The sequence below is a fragment of the Myxocyprinus asiaticus genome, chromosome 2, assembly GCF_019703515.2.
Source record: "Myxocyprinus asiaticus isolate MX2 ecotype Aquarium Trade chromosome 2, UBuf_Myxa_2, whole genome shotgun sequence".
NCBI classification, from domain to species: domain Eukaryota; kingdom Metazoa; phylum Chordata; class Actinopteri; order Cypriniformes; family Catostomidae; genus Myxocyprinus; species Myxocyprinus asiaticus.
The window spans coordinates 12,165,998-12,185,981 of NC_059345.1; the positions used below are offsets into that span (position 1 = coordinate 12,165,998).

At 37.3% G+C, this 19,984-nt stretch overlaps 1 protein-coding gene across 6 annotated transcripts in view; it reads left to right on the forward strand.

Annotated features, from left to right (window-relative positions):
• The window catches only part of LOC127411404 (rap1 GTPase-GDP dissociation stimulator 1-like), a 63,206-nt gene that overhangs the window by 20,921 nt on the left and 22,301 nt on the right, over positions 1-19,984 (forward strand). For 3 of the 6 annotated variants that reach the window (XM_051646958.1, XM_051646942.1, XM_051646950.1), the window contains exons 5-7: positions 8,582-8,728; positions 15,352-15,480; positions 15,637-15,762. In XM_051646958.1, coding sequence (XP_051502918.1) covers positions 8,582-8,728; positions 15,352-15,480; positions 15,637-15,762 — 402 coding nt within the window. Of the gene's footprint in view, positions 1-65; positions 204-8,581; positions 8,729-15,351; positions 15,481-15,636; positions 15,763-19,984 lie in introns of those variants that run through there. The other 3 variants (XM_051646974.1, XM_051646965.1, XM_051646984.1) reach the window with 2 other exon arrangements.

The following is a 19,984-nucleotide window of genomic DNA, read 5'->3' on the forward strand; positions in this document are numbered from 1 at the left end:
ATGTTTTTTGTTTCAGGCACCATTCTGAGTAAATTCTAGAGACTGTTGTGTGTGAAAATCCCAGGAGATCAGCAGTTACAGAAATACTCAAACCAGCCCGTCTGACACCAACAGTGAGGGGCAGTTCTGTGGATGGAAATGCCTTGTTGATGAGCGAGGCCAACAGAGAATGGCCAGATTGGTTCGAACTGACAAAGTCTACGGTAACTCAGATAACCGCTCTGTACAATTGTGGTGAGAAGAATAGCTTCTCTGAATGCTATTCTGAGATGCAGGTTGGCGCTGTTTTGGCAGCACGAGGGGGACCTACACAATATTAGGCAGGTGGTTTTAATGTTGTGTCTGATCGTTGTATACAGTATGTACAGTGTATATATATATATATATATATATATATATATATATATATATATATATATATATATATATATATATATATATATATACAGTGGCATGCTAAAGTTTGGGCACCCCTGGTCAAAATTTCTGTTGCTGTGAATAGTTAAGTGAGTAGAAGATGAACTGATCTCCAAAAGACATAAAGTTAAAGATGAAACATTCTTTTCAACATTTTAAGCAATATTAGTGCATTATTTTTATTTTGTACAATTTTAGAGTGAAAAAAGGGAAAGGAGCACCATGCAAAAGTTTGGGCACTCCAAGAGATTTGAGCTCTCAGATAACTTTTACCAAGGTCTCAGACCTTAATTAGCTTGTTAGGGCTATGGTTTGTTCACAATCATTGTTTGGAAAGGCCAGGTGATGCAAATTTCAAAGCTTTATACATACTATGACTCCTCAAATCTTGTCCCAAAAATCAGCAGCCATGGGCTCCTCTAAGCAGCTGCCTAGCACTTTGAAAATTAAAATAATTGTTGCCCACAAAGCAGGAGAAGGCTATAAGAAGATAGCAAAGCGTTTTCAGGTAGCCGTTTCCTCAGTTCGTAATGTAATTAAGAAATGGCAGTTAACAGGAACGGTGGAGTTCAAGTTGAGGTCTGGAAGACCAAGAAAACTTTCAGAGAGAACTCCTCGTAGGAGTGCTAGAAAGGCAAATCAAAACCCCTGTTTGACTGCAAAAGACCTTAAGGAAGATTTAGCAGACTCTGGAGTAGTGGTGCACTGTTCTACTGTGCAGCGACACCTGCACAAATATGACCTTCATGGAAGAGTCATGAGAAGAAAACCTTTCCTGCGTCCTCACCACAAATTTCAGCATCAGATGCTGCAATGAGCAAAGGTATGTGTGGAGAAAAAAGGGTGCAGAATTTCATGAAAAGAACACCTCTCCAACTGTTAAGCACGGGGGTGGATCGATCATGCTTTGGGCTTGTGTTGATGCCAGTGGCACAGGGAACATTTCACTGGTAGAGGAAAGAATGGATTAAATTAAATACCAGCAAATTCTGGAAGCAAACATAACACCATCTGTAAAAAAGCTGAAGATGAAAAGAGGATTGCTTCTACAACAAGATAATGATCCTAAACTCACCTCAAAATCCATAATGGACTACCTCAAGAGGCGCAAGCTGAAGGTTTTGCCATGGCCCTCACAGTCCCCCGACGTAAACATCATCAAAAATCTGTGGATAGACCTCAAAAGAGCAGTGCATGCAAGACGGCGCAAGAATCTTACAGAACTAGAAGACTTTTGCAAGGAAGAATGGGCGAAAATCCCCCAAACAAGAATTGAAAGACACTTAGCTGGCTACAAAAAGCTTTTACAAGCTGTGATACTTGACCATGCAGGGTGCCCAAACTTTTGCTTTGGGCCCTTTTCCTTTTTTGTTATTTTGAAACTGTAAAAGATGGATATAAAAAAGTAAAATTGCTTAAAATATTAAAGAAATGTGTCATCTTTAACTTTATGCCTTTTGGAAATCAGGCCATCTTTTGCTCGCTTAGCTATTCACAGCAACAGAAATTTTGATCAGGGGTGCCTAAACATTTGCATGCCACTGTATATACAGTACTAATATATATATATATATATATATATATATATATATATATATATATATATATATATATATATATATATATATATACAGTACTGTGCAAAAGTCTTAGGCACATACGATATTTCACAAAAGCATGATGGTTATTTATATCTTCAGCTTTAGTGTGTCAATAGGAAATATAAATGTTAGGCTCCCAAACAGTACTTTTGCAAATAGAAAAGATTAGAATAGAAGAACAGGGAGCCCTGCAACAGATGTCATGGCCCCCACAGATCCCCTACTGAACATCATGTCAGTCTGAGATTACATAAAGAGACAGAAACAGTTGAGACAGTCTAAATAGATAGAAGAACTGTGGCAATTCTCCAAGCTTGGAACATCCTATCTGCCAACAACCAAGAAAAACTGTATCCAGGTGTACCTAGGAGAATTGGTGCTGTATTAAAGGCAAAGGTTGTCACACCGAATATTGATTTAGCTTTTTTATATGTTTACTGGACTTTGTATGATGTTAATTGATAAATGAAAACTATTTATGAATTATTTATGAAGACATCCTCACTATGCAACATTTTTCACAAGTGCCTAAAACTTTTGTACAGTACTGTGTATATATATATATATATATCACAGTATATATAAGTATATAAGATTAGAGGGTGGAAAATTAGTTGTGTGTGTATATATATATATATATATATATATATATATATATATATATATATATATATATATTATATATATTGAAAAAAAAAAAAATGCAATACTAGCAATTCCACAATAAATAACCTACTGTTAAATTTCCAAATATATGATGAGATTATTTGTGTGGATATAAACATAAGGACAAATTACACTAGATTTAAAGAGCTATACATGTCTTTGGCAAATGCACACAGATGGGCTTTGTGATGAAGCTGATTGACGGGGCAGCTGAATTTGATCAGCTGGGAATAACCCTTTCACAGAGATGACACATGTCATCACAGTCATGCATTTCACCGAAGGCCTTTGTTGATTTGCAAGCCCCAAGTGGTAGTTGTCTGGACAGCATCCATAACAAATAAATTGATTCAGGAATCTGTTACTATGTAGGTAGGTGTCTCTATTCCCTGTATTCTGTTCTATTACATTGTCTTGTTCTGTTTAAAAGAGTACAGCAACAAAATAGACCGACCCTTAAAGCAATCTCTCTTTCACGTTCTCTCTTTTTTTAACTCTCTTTATTTTGTCATCTCTGTTTGTGTGGTAGTAAAAAGTTGTACTAGACTTTGCGTGGGCTGCACTAGTGTAAACACAGAGCTGAAACATTGTTCATATCAATGGAGCTGACTCATATTTGACACACAAATACTGTCATCTTGCTGGAAAACGTAGCAATAAACTAAAATAGAGAAAATAGAAAGATTAGAGGGTGGAAAATTAGTTGTCTAGGTAAGGCAGTTGGTTTTCACTGTGAAGAGTATGTCTAAAAATGGTGTTGACAGACTGTATAGGGGATTGAAAATGCTTCAGACTAATGAATCATGAATCCGTTTTAAAGTAAGGCAATCAAATCCTGAGCCACATGCTGCCATTTTCTATGTAAGAGTAAAGTCCAACATGGAGCTTTTATGCAGATGTTCATTGATATCATAAAAAGTAGTGAATGGGAGAGTGGGGTAAGATGAGCCAGTTTTTAGTTGTCCTTTTAAGATAGGAGGAATAAAACGAATAAGGTTAGGAATCTTTAGGCAACTAACAATTCAATTCAAATTTAATTCAGGGAGTCATGATGCAATAACAAAATGATTCTCCATGAATCATTAAAGCGTCTCGAGTTCAGCAGCAGCGTACTGGCACAAATCTTTTACAAGTTAAGGCGAGTCTGTTCCACCTCAAAAAAATTGTGTAAAGAGGCTGCATAAAAAGTGTACTAAAATATACCAGCACATAGAAACCGAGTAAGCTGGTAATCAATTATATACTGTATGTTAACCTAAAATAACCTTAAATAGATAAATAAAAGCATATGATTATGCATTATCCCATTCAATTTTTGTTGCTGCACTTATTATTTGTTTTTTTTATTACATACATAAATCAACTATAAATAGATTTAATATTATGATGTATAAAATAATATATTTTGCATTGTATAATATATGTAACATAATATAATAATATAAAATGTTTTAATTAGGGCTGCAACTAATGATTATTTTGATAATCGATTAATCTCTGATTATTTCTTCGATTAATCGATTAATCAGATAAAAAGTCCATCAGGTTCTATCAAACGAACCTGACGCAGCAACCGCTCCACATTAATCTATGCTTATTATGATCTTCTTTGATGTGTTTATAAAGTGCTCTCATGCGCTGGACAACTTGGGTTCTGTTTTTTCAGCTTGTCTCCGTTGTTTTTCAAATTAGTTTCATCATGCAACACATTCAGCGGGCTGTAAAGTGACGTCACTGACGGAGCTTCTCCGTGCTCACGGCATATATCCAACTGATCGATAATGAAATTAGTTGTCGGTGAGTTCCGTTATCGATAATAATCGATTTTATCGATTAGTTATTACAGCCCTAGTTTTATTATTTGTATTTGGTCAGATTTTCAGTTTTCAATCAGATTTTCAGTGTTGCGACAAAAGATGTAAATGAAAATTGGCCCTCTTAATGGAGTCTTGATTAGCAAGTTTGGTCACACTTTATATTAGGTGTCTTTAACTATTATGTACTAATATTAAAATACATACTATCCCAATGTATTTATTGTGTAACTAAGTGTTGTTCAGCAAAAGTCTCACAAGATACACATTTGCTTCTATTGAGGTTGAGGTATGAGTAGGTTTAGGAGTAGGGGTAGAAATGGGGGTAGGGGTTAGAGTTAGGTTTAAGGGTAAGGGTTGGGTTAGGTTTAGGGTTATGGGTAAGTTAACAGTGTAACTACAGATTAATTAAATGCAGGTACTTTAAATGTAAGTACAATGCAACAACACGTATGCACCTAATAAGTACATTGTATCAAATTCCTAGTAGTTAAAGACACCTAATATAAAGTGGGTCCGCAAGTTTTAAAACACACCTGTTGTTGCTGATTTAAAAGTGTGTCTAATCATCTTTGCATAGCTTTTTTTCTGTATGGCTTTGAAAATGCCTGGTGCTACTTTGATGCTTATCAAATCATGAGATTATGGCTAGATCTTGAAGCTTTCACATATGTGTCGAGCAAGGTTTGCCATTAAGACTCACATTTAAACTCTGTTCTGTGCTGTCAGGTAGAACTGATTTACATCTCATTGTGATCTTCTGCTTCAGTCTTCTGTTGTTATGTAAAAAAGTATTCCAACCTAGTATTCCAAGTTATCCACTAAGTCTGTCAAATTAAAATTAAAATTTGAATATTCATCGAATATAAGATAAAAATGCACATTTGAATGCTAAAATGAGCATTCTGGTTTGGGATGAATGCCAACCAAGCACTGATGAAGACTTACGTTCTTGGGCTAAAGCAGTCGCAGTGCAATGAATAAAACGCGGTTGAGCACGGGTGTCTCCAGATGTGTTTTACAGGTTTCATTTTCTTTTCAATTGACACAGCGTCTAAATAAATTCATTGTTATGTCACAAGATGCTGAAAAAACAGTGAGACACGACCTAACCCTAACTGTCAAAGACGTCCATCTAGTGCATGCTTACATAAAAAAGATGGATGCGTTCGAATTAAACTGCCCTCAGAGGTGGAGATCTTTGGCAGTTGTGTCTTGACTATGCCTTGCTGCCTTAAGCGTCTTGCTGCATAAGCATTAGGTACATACATACAACTGTATGTAATGAAAAACACTGTAGTACAGCTGGTAATATGAAGCTTGAGAATCTGGTAGTACTATGGCACTGATATAGGCTACTGCGCAACATCAAGTTAACATAGAACCATCTATTTAAGTGTTTCTTGTCTCGTTTAAATTTTTTTATTCATATTTGAGAATATGGACTAGCGAAATCTTTTGACTTTATCATTTTCTGCACATTTGTTTACAGCCAGATATGTTCTTTGCAATAAACTATTACTACAACATGGTGCTGATTGGTTTATATTGATTTGTTGTGCCTTCTTGTGGATGTATGAGACAAATGCCTTATATAAAATTCAAATGTCGAATTTTTTTTATTTATTTTTTTTATATTTCAGTGAAAAATTCTAATTTAGTTTCTCAGCCATGTTGACAGCCCTATACTCCACTAGACTTAAATGTCCATGAAGACATCATTTGACACCTTCCCTTTTTAGGGAGATTGCTGCTGTGTGTACTTGGTATGCTTTGCTTCTACTGCACTTCTGGTCTCTTGGTTCTGTTTTACCTTTAATTACAGTATCTCTGCTCCTCATGTCAACTTGACAGCTGAGTCAAACTACCAGCAAATTCTGCAATAGCATTTCCAGTGGACAGTTCTTTGATTTCCTTTGCTCTTCTGTTATCTCAAAATGTTTACTTCTTTTTGTTCGTCATATAACATTATCAGTTGTCATATTACATTCTTTAAAGATACATTCATTCATATCCCAACCTGTCCTTATATTAAAGGGCTAGTTCACCCAAAAATAAATATTTAGTCATCGTTTAATCACCCCCATGTTGTTCCTACCTCATATGACTTTCTTTCATTAGTGGAACACAAAAGGCAATGTTAGGCAGAATGACAGCCTTAAGCCCAAAGTATACTTCGGTTAGATGAGAACGCTGGGTGTCTGTGTACAGGACATGTGACTCAAACTTTGTCATCATTAGAGTGCTCGAGCAATGAACACATGCGGCCCGATTCTTCTAACCGGGAATACTCTGAACACGTCGCCTGGAAGTATTTGGACTAATTAGTGGGTCCACAAGGTGGCAACACTCACAATTAAGCCGTTGCTGTCATGAAGAAGCGATAGAAGAGGATGTAGTCGCTGCTAAACAACAGGAGACAAAGGCGGAAACAACAACAGTAGGGGCCCTATTATAAGAGCGCAGGCGTTACGCGCAAGGCAATGCCTTAAGTCACAAGTGCAAAGTCAATGGGCATGGCCATGAATTTTTGGGATTTTGTCCAAGTATGCGCTAAATCCAGGCACAGGTGGGTTTGGCGAAATTATGCGCGTGAAGCGCAAAATGCAATTTAATTCTGAGGTCCTTTTCTGTATATCCCAGCATCTGTATCCTATTATATAGTCCATTCCCTCAAGCACCAACAATTTAAACAAAGACAACACATTCATAAGAAGTTGGTGGTGTAAATGGACTGTATGCAATGAATTAAAATAATAGAAATATGGACTTACGTTCTTTCGTGTGTCCTTGATGAATACCAGGCATATTTCTATGACAGTGACACACGCTCCTTTTATAGGAATGGAAAGTGTGATTCTTGTTCTCAGAATTTGGATGTATGTGCCAAATTATAGAGAATGTAAATATTATTAGATATTTTCATCTACTGACACACAAATCGTGGCTAGTATTAAGTGATTGTATCGGAACGCACTTCAGTTTTACTCAGTTGACTTTGATTTTGAAAAAATATATTCATTTATTGAAACACGAACAAATTAAACCAAATATATTTCTAAATTCAAATTACACTACAAATAAAATGAAAATATAATCAAATTAATGAAATGGGAAAAAAAATCATACCAAATCCAAACATTTTACTCTGTCCAACTTCTTCCACCGGTCCCTTTTGCAGTGACTTAAAAAAAAAAAAAAAAAGCCAATATAAATTAGATCATAAATACAATTTTAAAAATAAACATATTGATAATAATTGTAAATTATAATTTTTTTCTCAAAACAGCTACAACCTTTATTGTCAGGGACTTAATTTAATGTTCCACTATATTTTAAGAGTTTGGACATGAACTTTAGTACCACCTGCTGGTGGAATCTCCAAACTGCAAAGGCAGGAACTGAATTTGAACTTTGTGCTGAGTTAGGACGTGGTATTGAAACGTCTTAGTGCAACAAACAAATTCTCAGGAAAATAGCAAATTGTGCTTTGTGCCACTTCATTTACATACGATACACCCACAGTGGCGCAAACACTCCCACCCATGGCCATTTGCGCTTTGTGCTGGCATGAAAACTGCACTTAGAATTAGCGCTCTCACGAAAATTGGATAAGACGTCGTGCACGGTCATAGTGCGTTGCGCTGCGCTGCGCATTGCGCACTCATGAAAATAGAGCCCTAGATATGCACATCAAGACCGCGTGTGTGAGGAGGTCAGAAGATCCCTGTATACGTATAACTCGAGTCTGAAAATCTATGAAGACATCTTTATGAGTCTAAACTCCTGAGGATAAAAAGTCCAGTATCTCATAGCAGTTGTAGCGCGCATGCGCCAATCGCCTATGTGTGTGCGCACAGTCAAATGAAGTATACATTGAAAGGCTGAGCGTTTGGATGTACATAGATGCTAAGCATTAATACTGCAGAAATACTGCCTAACATCTGCTTTAATGATGTTCGGTGAACTATCTCTTTAAAACCCCCTTTTTAGCCATTTTGTTACAGGTTGTTGTTTCTTTGTGTCATTTGTTGCCTTTTTTTATTGTTTATTTCTGTTTTATGTGACCTCTTTGTTTTGCAGATGAGGGCAGAAGTGCAGTTGACGCAGCGGGCGGTGCTCTGATAGTTGCCGAGCACATTAAAGCTCTGGCCGAAAGCACTGACCGCGACACCGGGAAGCTCTTGACTGTCTTTTGTGGCATGCTGATGAACTATAGCAATGATAATGGTAATGACCAATCTCCCAAACCAAACCAAGAAGGCAATGTTTTTGAATGGTCCCTTATTGGTATAGTCTGAGATGTTCACTAAATTATCAAAGCATTGATTAAATAAAAAACGAAAAAGGCAACTTTCAATTTTATCTCGTGTTGTCAACAGAGACATTTTAACTGCTGTATGTAAGTTTGGTTTTCTTTTTTTGTGAGCCTATATTCTACTCCACAGTTGAACATTAAATGTAATATCTGTAAGGGACCACTCTAAGAAGGCCTACGTGCTGTTTAACCCTTCTCTCAATCTAATGTCTTTCACTGACATGATGGGTTTGCTGTATGGTTATGTGCTGCTATTTGTCTTGAATATTCCTTTAGATCGTCGGCCAGCAGGTCATGTATTTTGTAGCAGGTGGTGGTGTTAAATGTTTGTAAAGTCGTGCTCTTCAGCCTTTCCTGATTTTGTTCTTCACTATACCTGATAAATATGAGTTTACTTAAAGGTGATGCGTGTAAAACATTTTTTTTTTTAACTTTATCCTTGTGCGACCCCACGTGGACGTTACATTTTGGCTTTGCTATATGCAATGCATCATTTAAATTAATTTAAACCAGTCTCAGTTCAGGAGACTCTGTGCTGTCAGTAAAGGGTTACATTTTTGATGTACAGCGTCATTTGACAAAACAACATGGCGCCAGGTACAGCAGAGTTTGTCTTTGGGAGAAATGCCAAAAAAAAACTACAACTGGTAAGAAACCTAATTAAGTTTTTACATTGAAATCTGTTTGAGTCAAAAGATTAGAGTCTCTAGTTTCATCCGATATGCCATTTTTAAAATTTGAGTGATTTAACATGAAACGCCACACTGCTAAACATGATGTACACTAATGTGTACTTTAGCAGATTTTTTCCTTAGAAATCCTACTGAATATTTACTGTGCATTATCACATTGAGAATCAATGGGTTCATCCAAAAGCTGAAAAATGTTCCTTTAGAGGATTTATGTAGAGTTAGAATGAAAAGAAGGTGCATTTCAAACTGTTCAGCAACCATTGCAGACAGACAGCACACTAGAGGTTAAGTCATTCACTAAATAGGGAGCAAGGGAGCATCCTATAGCTTTCTATACTGCTCAGTGCATTCCCTCCTAAAATTCAAACAAAAGTTTAATTTCAGGCTGCAGATGATGTTTGGACCACTGAACTTGTTTGGCAGACATGGGACAATGGTAATCAGTACATAGATTCAGAATGTATAATGTATAATTTTATTTTAACATGGTTGCCAGTGATTGGATGATGCTGGCAATTACTTTGAATTAGAATTAATTATGCTAATTTCTCATGTAATGTCATTAACATCTCAAAAACATGAATAACCAACACTTCTGGAAACATCATAAACAATCTGATAAAGAAAAATTTGACTTTCTTTGGTTTGGTTTTATTTAAAATTTCCTTTTTTATACTTCATAATTGCCCACTTAGTAGCATGACAAAAACTGAACGGTTATAAAATATTTAATACATTGTACACAGAAATTGAGCAACGCGACAAGATTACAACACTCGCATATTAATAAATTAACCAATTCCCTGCTTAACAGCTTATTACATGTACCAGTAGTCTCGCCCCAAACTCACTCCATTGGGTGAGCCAGATGTTGACACGTCTGTCTGCTCAAGCTAAATTTATTCTGTTTGTCATAACTGAGATACAACATTGTATGAGACAAATAGCAGTACAACTCGCATATTATACCTTTAGCTATGAGACACCAGGAAACATACTTTACAGTTCCCAGTGGCCTTATCAGTCTTAAAATGCAAGCCTGGTAGATTACATAAGGTTCTGGCCTTGTGTTATGTAGAACCGCTGTGCATTGTTTAATATTTAAGGGAATGCAGGCAGTGTATTTACATTTTTGTGACTTGATGTCCTTGATGAATAACTGATGGACAGACTGAGCACTGTTTCCTTCATCCCTGTTTGCAGGCAAAGCTTGAAATGGTAATTGCTTTTTTTTTTCCTTCTTCAATCTATTGCACCTCACATCCAGAGGCTAGTGCAAGCCAACACAAATTTAGGTCAGGTGTTTTCGTTTTCTGTTGCCTGACGAAAATAAATGGTAAAAATGATTTTAAGAGACAACAACAGTTAACATGCCACTTTTTGCTGCTAAACTGTTTGATGTCACAGTCTGGTTCTTTCTCTGTCTATTTCTCCAAAATATGTTTTCAAATATGTTGTCATGTAACAGACCACGCTCTTCCATGCTAAGCATATTTGTTCTGACTTACAGTAAAACCTTTCATCATCTTTAGTAAACCATCAAGATAAATTGCTCCTCTCACTCAAGCTAATCACCTTAGGTTTTTTTTTTTTTTTTTTCCGCATAGGCGAGATACTTAGAAATGCAACTACTTACTGCATCTATAATTTCCATTCTTGGTGAGAACTTACACTTTGGTCAGTATCACTTGAATTCCTGGAATTTTATGTGTGTATATATATATATATATATATTCTGTTTTTACACAAGAATGTGTTCTCATATTGTGCTGTCTGCTGTCAGTAAGTGTGGCTTGTTCTCTGTATAAGCTGCACGTCACCTTCGTGTCAGAGGCCATTCTCCTCTGACCTCTGTCATTAACAAGCCATTTTCACCCACAGAACTGACGCTTGCTGGATATTTTTTGTTTTTCACACCATTTTCTTTACACTCTAGAGACTGTTGTGAGTGAAAATCCCAGGAGATCATCAGTCACAGAAATACTCAAACCAGTCCACGGTCTAAATCACTGAGATCAAATTTTTTCCCCATTCTGATGGTTGATGTGAACATTAACTGAAGCTTCTGACCCATATCTGCATGATTTTATGCACTGCACTATTGCCGCACAATTGGCTAATTAGATAATCGCATGAATGAGTAGATTTACAGGTGTACATAATAAAGTGGCCGGTGAGTACAGTTGAAGTCAGAAGTTTACATACACTTAGGTTGAAGTCATTAAAACTCATTTTTTAACCACTGCACAGATTTTATATTAGCAAACTATAGTTTTGGCAATTCGTTTAGGACATCTACTTTGTGCATGACATGAGTCATTTTTCCACAATTGTTTACAGACAGATTGTTTCACTTTTAATTGACTATATCACAATTCCAGTGGATCAGAAGTTTCATACACTAAGTTATCTGTGCCTTTAAGCAGCTTGGAAAATTCCAGAAAATTATGTCAAGCCTTTAGGTAATTAGCCAATTAGCTTCTGATAGGCTAATTGGAGTCAATTGGAGGTGTACCTGTGGATGTATTTTAAGGCCTACCTTCAAACTCAGTGCCTCTTTGATTGACATCATGAAAAAATAAAAATAAATCAGCCAAGACCTTAGAAAAAAAATTGTGGACCTCCACAAGTCTGGTTCATCCTTGGAAGCAATTTCCAAATGCCTGAAGGTACCACGTTCATCTGTACAAACGATAGTATACAAGTATAAACACCATGGGATCATGCAGCCATCATACCGCTCAGGAAGGAGATGTATTCTGTCTCCTAGAGATGAACGTAGTTTGGTGCAAAAAGTGCAAATCAATCCCAGAACAACAGCAAAGGACCTTGTGAAGATGCTGGAGGAAACAGGTAGACAAGGATCTATATCCACATTAAAACAGGTCCTATATCGACATAACATGAAAGGCTGCTCAGCAAGGAAGAAGCCAGTGCTCCAAAACAGCCATAAAAAAGCCAGACTACAGTTTGCAAGTGCACATGGGGAGAAATATCTTACTTTTTGGAGAAATGTCCTCTGGTCTGGTGAAACAAAAATTTAACTGTTTGGCCATAATTTCCATCGTTATGTTTGGAAGAAAGGGTGAGGATTGCAAGCTGAAGAACACCATCCCAAACCCAAAACATGGGGGTGGCAGCATCATGTTGTGGGTGTGCTTTGCTGCAGGGGGACTGGTGCACTTCACAAAATAGATGGCATCATGAGGAAGGAAAATTATGAGGATATATTGAAGCAGCATCTCAAGACATCAGCCAGGAAGTCAAAGCTTGGTCGCAAATGGGTCTTCCAAATGGACAATGACCCCAAGCATACCTCCAAAGTTGTGTCAAAATGGCTTAAGGACAACAAAGTCAAGGTATTGGAGTGGCCATCACAAAGCCCTGACCTCAATCCGATAGAAAATCTGTGGGCAGAACTGAAAAAGCGTGTGTGAGCAAGGAGGCCTACAAACCTGACTCAGTTACACCAGTTCTGTCTGGAGGAATGGGCCAAAATTCCAGCAACTTATTGTGAGAAGCTTGTGGAAGGCTCCCCAAAAGTTAACCCAAGTTACCCATTTGACCCAAGTTAAACAATTTAAAGGCAATTTAACCAGATACTAACAAAGTGTATGTAAACTTTTGACCCACTGGGAATGTGATGAAAGATATAAAAGCTGAAATAAATAATTCTCTACTATTATTTTGACTTTTCACATTCTTAAAATAGTGATCCTAACTGACCTAAGACAGGGAATGTTTTCTATGATTAAATGTCAGGAATTGTGGAAAAACTGAGTTTTAATGTATTTGGCTAAGGTGTATGTAAACTTCTGACTTCAATTGTATATGTATGTATGTGTGTGTGTGTATATATATATATATATATATTATAGTACATATACTGTATATACACCGATCAGCCACAACATTAAAACCACCTGCCTAATATTGTGTAGGTACCCCTCGTGCCGCCAAAACAGCGCCAACCCGCATCTCAGAACAGCATTCTGAGACTATATTCTTCTCACCACAATTGTACAGAGTGGTTATGAGTTACCATCGACTTTTGTCAGTTCAAACCATTCTGGCCATTCTCTGTTGATTTCTCTCATCAACAAGGCATTTTCGTCCACAGAACTGCCGCTCACTGGATGTTTTTGTTTTAGGCACCATTCGGAGTAAATTCTAGAGGCTGTTTTGCATGAAAATCCCAGGAGATCAGCAGTTACAGAAATACTCAAACCAGCCCGTCTGGCACCAACAATCATCTATGCAATTATCTAATCAGCCAATCATGTGACAGCAGTGCAATGCATGAAATCATGCAGATATGGGTCAGGAGCTTCAGTTAATGTTCACATCAACCATCAGAATGGGGAAAAAATGTGATCTCAGTGATTTGGACTGTGGCATGATTGTTGGTGCCAGATGGGCTGGTTTGAGTATTTCTGTAACTGCTGATCTTATATTTAGGAACATTTAAACTAAGGTTAATAGCTGACCTCTATGGGTGCTGCACAGCGATATACACGGTAACTAGTATGTTTTACCGTGACAGTACTGCTGGAATGCTGTATAGACCAATCAGCATCTCGGATCGGATCTATACATTTTATTTTCTATAATTGATGCATTATATGTATTTTGAAGAATGTAAGACAGTCTACACAACAGACAAGAATGCAGAGGCTGAAGGCTTTGCAATTATTCTGTAAAATCGAATTTGTGTAGTTGGCTGAGTCTTACTGTTCTTAATCTGTCACTGTTATATATGCCCTCATTAATATTGAAACATCACTGCTGCTTGCAGAAAAAGGCTGGTGTCACAGAAAAAGCAATATAAGTAAAAGTTATGGTTCTTCCATTGGGCAATAGTGCACCAAAGCATTTAAATCTTACATGGGACGTGATGCAAATAGTTAATATTTGTTACAGAAACCATATTTGAATATACATACTGGAATGGTTTATACATTATTATCCATAAAATGAGATGTGCAGGTACATGATTGACATTTTCTTGACATGGTTTGAACTTCAGCTCTGATTACAACTGGCACAAGTTCCTCATTGATATGTGGATACAGTCCAGTTCTGCTGGCTCGTTATATTGTGTTTTCTCATTTGATGGATTCACCTAATATCTGTTGCACTAATATAGCTCTTGCTCAAATAAGCTTTCGAGGTCGATAAAGCAAACACCAGGCAATTATATGTAACAGAGAAGAAGCATTTGAGTCTTGGGACTGTGTTAATTAAACATGATTAAGTGACTAGTTGCATCTTGTTGCACCTGCAGTCATGATCAAAAATAAGGGAAAGTCTTATTTTATAGATTTTATGGATGAACATCTGCTTTATGACAAACTGATCGCGTAATGTTAGACATTAGGAAACAAAACGGCCATGTTTGCCTTCAGATATTCATATATTCTCTATAGAGATGACTTAAATAATTAAGAGTTTATAAATGTTTATTATGTCTTTGGATTATTTAAATTTAATTTCTGTTAGAATTTTTTTTAATTACTTGTGTATTATTTTTTTTGTTGTATTTATCTCTCACATTTTCATGTCAAGCCTAAGTTTTCTGTGCTGGTCTCAGCAAAGCCCTTTGGAAAAATGAAATTTCAGAGCAATTTATAATGTGGCTACATTTAACATATAGCCTGAATATCTTCCAGCTAATTAATTGTCTATTTCAGCATGGAGTCCTTGTATCTTAATCATGAAACACAAATGTTAAATATAAGACACATTTAGCTCATTGTATTGTCACTGTTGACTCAAGACATATAAAGTATCTCTCTGTTTGATACAACAGTAGAATTAAAAATCTCATGTTTGTTTTCCTCTAGATTCATTGCAGGCACAGCTTATCAGCATGGGTGTGATTCCAACATTGGTAAAACTGCTGGGTGTTCACTCTCAGAACACAGCGCTTACAGAGATGTGCCTCATTGCCTTTGGGAACCTGGCAGAGCTGGGTGAGTCTCCTGTTACTCCACTGAATTGAGCAAAAATGTTTTTATATAGTGAGTTACCATTCCAGGCCATGTTTCTGTTTGTCTAACACCTCACATTGTTCAACAACATATTCCCGCTGTGATGAATCTAACGCATCTCATTTTTTGTTCAAACAGAATCAAGTAAGGAGCAGTTTGCCTCTACGAAAGTTGCAGAGGAGCTTGTTAGGATGTTCCGTAAGCAGGTTGAACATGAGAAGAAAGAGATGATCTTTGAGGTGTTGGCACCACTTGCTGAGAATGGTAAGAATTGCTTTCATGTGTAATGTTAACATGCAACGCAGAGCGAAGGGGTCTTGTATCAACCTGAAGAGGTTTATTTTGCAATAAGTTGAAGTTATTTCAAAGGCTTGTGCCGCAATCGACCAATCATAAGCATGTATTCCAGAGAGCGTGTAATAAAATGTAATATTTGTTGATGTTATATTATTGAAAGTGATTATAACGTGTTACCTCAATAATGACTGAAAATAATCAAACCAATATTGTGTCTCAAAAAGTTTTATTTCTACCAGGATTAAGTATGGATTTCCAAATTGACATTAGTGTCAATAGTTGTATTATGATTACTAATATTACAAAATATTATTTTGATGCTGAAATGTCTAGGACACATCTTTTGTCCTTGCATTTTGAAGGAGGACCAGTATTTTTCATTCACAGTATTTCTGTTCCATATTTACATGGAATGCAAAGCTAGCCCAGGCTTTCCAGTTTAGTAATGGTCATGCTGCTTTTGCTGATTTCAACATGTGTTTAGGGGCTTGATCAACCTTGAAAATGGATATGGATGCTGGCATGCTGCCCGCTGCAGACCCATTGACCCAGTGACTGAGTGACTTAGGTGTCACTTTTCAGCAGTCTCAAAGGCTTTTTTTTTCTCTCAGCTGTGAACATACAGGATAACTTACAAAGAAAGTTGTACTATGCCACCTGTTGTGGCTGGAAACAAGACTCTTTTTGAAATTATTTCATGTGTTTCCAACAGCGTTTTGGCTCTGTAAACTTTGCAATTTAGGATGAGCCCATAGAGTTGCATTGTTTTGTTGAAATTATACATGTAAAAGTCTCCAATGCATTTGATTTAATCATAAGCTGGAACATCCAAGCCAGCCAGGCTATAGATATTGACATCCTTTGCAAAACTTGTTTGAAGAAAGAAATGTATTTCCCAAGACTCGAGCTATTGCGTGCAGTTGACTTGCGAGAGAGAAGGTTGCAATTAAGCCGATGCATGAGATTTCACGGCTTCTACTCTGTTTGGATAATAAGTGTTATCACTTGTCTCCTCTGCCATTGTCGCCACCATCTTTTCCTCAAATAGGACTCTGGGGGTCTGCTAACAGCTGTGGTCTGGACTTCTTATGTCTGTGAGCTCATCTGTGGATTTGAAATGACATTGAAATGTGTGCTTGAAAGAAATAGCTGTGTGAGCAATTGTACACTGAGATGGCAAAACTGTTTTCAAACAGGTTTCCTGATCGCCACTACCCCCCCCCCCCCCCATCTGCCACTGGCTGGACAAACAGATAGTCCTGCCCCAAACTTACACCAGTGATTGAACCAATGTTGCCGTGTTGTGCTGGTCAAACAAACAGAGCAATTTTTTTTAGGGATGCATGATATATCGGTGGGCGATATATTATTGGCCGATAACCGGTAAAATCTAAATATTATTATTGTGCCAATAACGGACTTTATGCAAGTGTATTGTCATTTATTTGTCATTCAAATCAGCATTCATCTGTAATTTTCTAGTTCACGTTGCATCTGTCATACCTTAAATAGCAGCAAGTCCAATTTCCAACCTTTTAAATGACACATTTTTTAAATGAGAAGCTTTTAATGAATTAGCTAGCAGTTCCAGGTTAAAGGATTAAAACTTTATATATATATATATAATTTATCTGTATCAGTATCGGCCACAATGAGCTGTAAATTATTGCTATCGGCCCAGAAAATCCCTAATATTTTTTATTGTGCCATGGTGTTTACACTTTTCGGGGGAATCGAGCTACAAATGGTTTACTTAAAGCTGTCTCTGCATATTAAGCTGCATATGAAGAACAGTATTTTATGTATGCGTTTATTTTATACAGTACAAATATATTTAGATATTTTTAATCAATTTTCAACTTTAGAGTAGAGTAACCTCTAAACATCCTTAAAACATGATAAAGTTACATGAGAAGCAAAATTGCATAAGGCCATTAGTACATGTTTTCAGAATATAAGTGTATCATGTTCCATTGGCAGGTTTTGTTCCCTAATTTGAAGCGTAAAACCAACTAAATGATTCTTTTATTTCCTATTTCTAACATTATGCATTTTTGCTGTGTATGAAAATCAAAAAAGAAGTAAATCTTGTAAGGGAATTTATAAGCTGATGAAAAAATCGGAACTGTTAGAATGTCTGTTTTCATAAAGGAAGTGAGAGAGGGAGAGGTAAAGAGAACGCAAGCGTGGGAGATGGAGCGGAATGCATTGAGAATATGTGTGAAAGCAGCACTTTGGTTGTTAGCATTCTGTGCACAGTGCCACTATCCCATACTGTCAGTCTCCAAGGCAACGGCCTACTTACTGCCACTACACAGCTCTACAGGCAAAGCTGGATGAGTCACATGGACCCTTGAAAGAGCGAGTGTGTGTGTGTGTTTGTGAGATATATGGGATGCACTGTGCTGTACCTGAACACTGTAAGAGTTTCATAACCAGCCAAAAGTGTAGCGAGACAGCCATATGTCAGTGGAGAGTCTGACCACAGAAATTCATCTGAGCTAGGTTTTAGCTCCTATTTGATGAGTCATCAATATTTGGCGATTTGGATTGGTCATTTGGACATTTTTGCAATCATAAGAATTGTATTTGGTTTTATTTTGGAATCTGTGTCATGGTGTAATACTAATTACATCACTGTGTCTGGTTTTATCTTTTTGGGTCATCAGATTTTGTGATTCAGTCTTTAATATATTCAAAGGGGAAAACATGGAATGAAGCGTGCACCAGAGAGAGTCGTCATTTGTGGTCTTGGTCTTCCTTGAGACCTCTCGAATCCACGTAAACATGGCCTTAGTCTGTATCTGACTCCTTATTTATGGTCTCAGTTTTCGACTAATATGGTTTTTATTATTGGCCAGTGGCATGTATAGAGATCATGGTGGCTGGTGGGCGATATAATGCTGATATACAAAATACAATTTAATGACACATTTCTGAAATCAAATGAATTTTTATTTTACACAATTTACACAATTCACTAAAAGCATTGAGAATGAAAAATGTCTATCCATAGACAAGGCTGTCAATAGATTTAGGAATTTATTGGAATTTTGGAACAAGGTGGAACTAACACTTCTGATATTCGGCCAAGCCAGCACAGTTATCGGCTGACGTGGATAATCTCAGATTGGTCAAAAATTGTCCGATCAATCTTGGACAAAACAGTAGTCTATTTCCAACATACAAAAGTTGATACTTTCCTTAACCACTAGTTGGTACTGTACAAAGTGGCTCAGAGTTTTAGATGAATGCTGCAATAAATTTAGCATTTTCTCTTTTTCAGTTAATTCAAATGGACAGCCTAGTTCTTGGACCGACAGGTCTTAGCCTGGATCTGGGTCTTGGGGCAGGGTATTTTACCTTGATCTGGGCCTGAAGGGGTCTAATCTTGCTCGAGGTCTTAGGTGGTCTGGTTTTGGTCTTAGTCTTAGGAGGTCTGTTATTGGTCTTGGTCTGGGTCTAAGAGGGTCTGTTGTTGTTCTTGGTCTGGGTCTTAGTGATCTAGTATTGGTCTGTTATTGTTCTTGGTCTGGTTTTTGGGGGCCTTATATTTTTATGGATCTTAGGGATTCTGTTATTGGTCTGGTTCTTAGGTGGTCTGATATTTGTCTGGGTCTTAGGGGGTCTGTTATTGCTCTTTGTTTGGGTTGTAGGAGGCCTGTAATTGGTCAGCATCTTAAGGGGTCTGTTATTGGCCTTGTTCTGTGTTTTAGGGGGTCTGATATGGGTCAAAGTCTTAAGGGATCTGTGACTGGCTTTCATTGGGGTCTTAGGGGGTCTGTTATTGGACTTGATCTGGGTATTAGGGTATCTGTTATTGGTCAGGGTCTTAAGGGGTCAGTTATTGGTTTTGCTCTGGGTCAAAGAGGGTCTGTTATTTGTCTTGGTCTGGGTTTTGGCGGAGTGTTGTTGATCTGGGTCAGGGTCTTATTGGGTGTGTTAGTTGTCTTGGCCTGGGTCTTAGGGGGTCTGTTATTGGTCTGGGTCAGGGTCTTATTTGGGTGTGTTATTTGTCTTGGTCTGGGTCTAAGGGGCTGTGTTATTGGTCAGGGTCTTAAGGGGTATGTTATTGGTCTGGGTCTTAGGGGGTTTGTTATTGGTCAGGGTCTTAATGGGTCTGAGACTGGCCTTGTTCTGGGTCTGAGGTGGTCTGTTATTGGTCTGGGTCTTAGGGGGCCTGTAATTG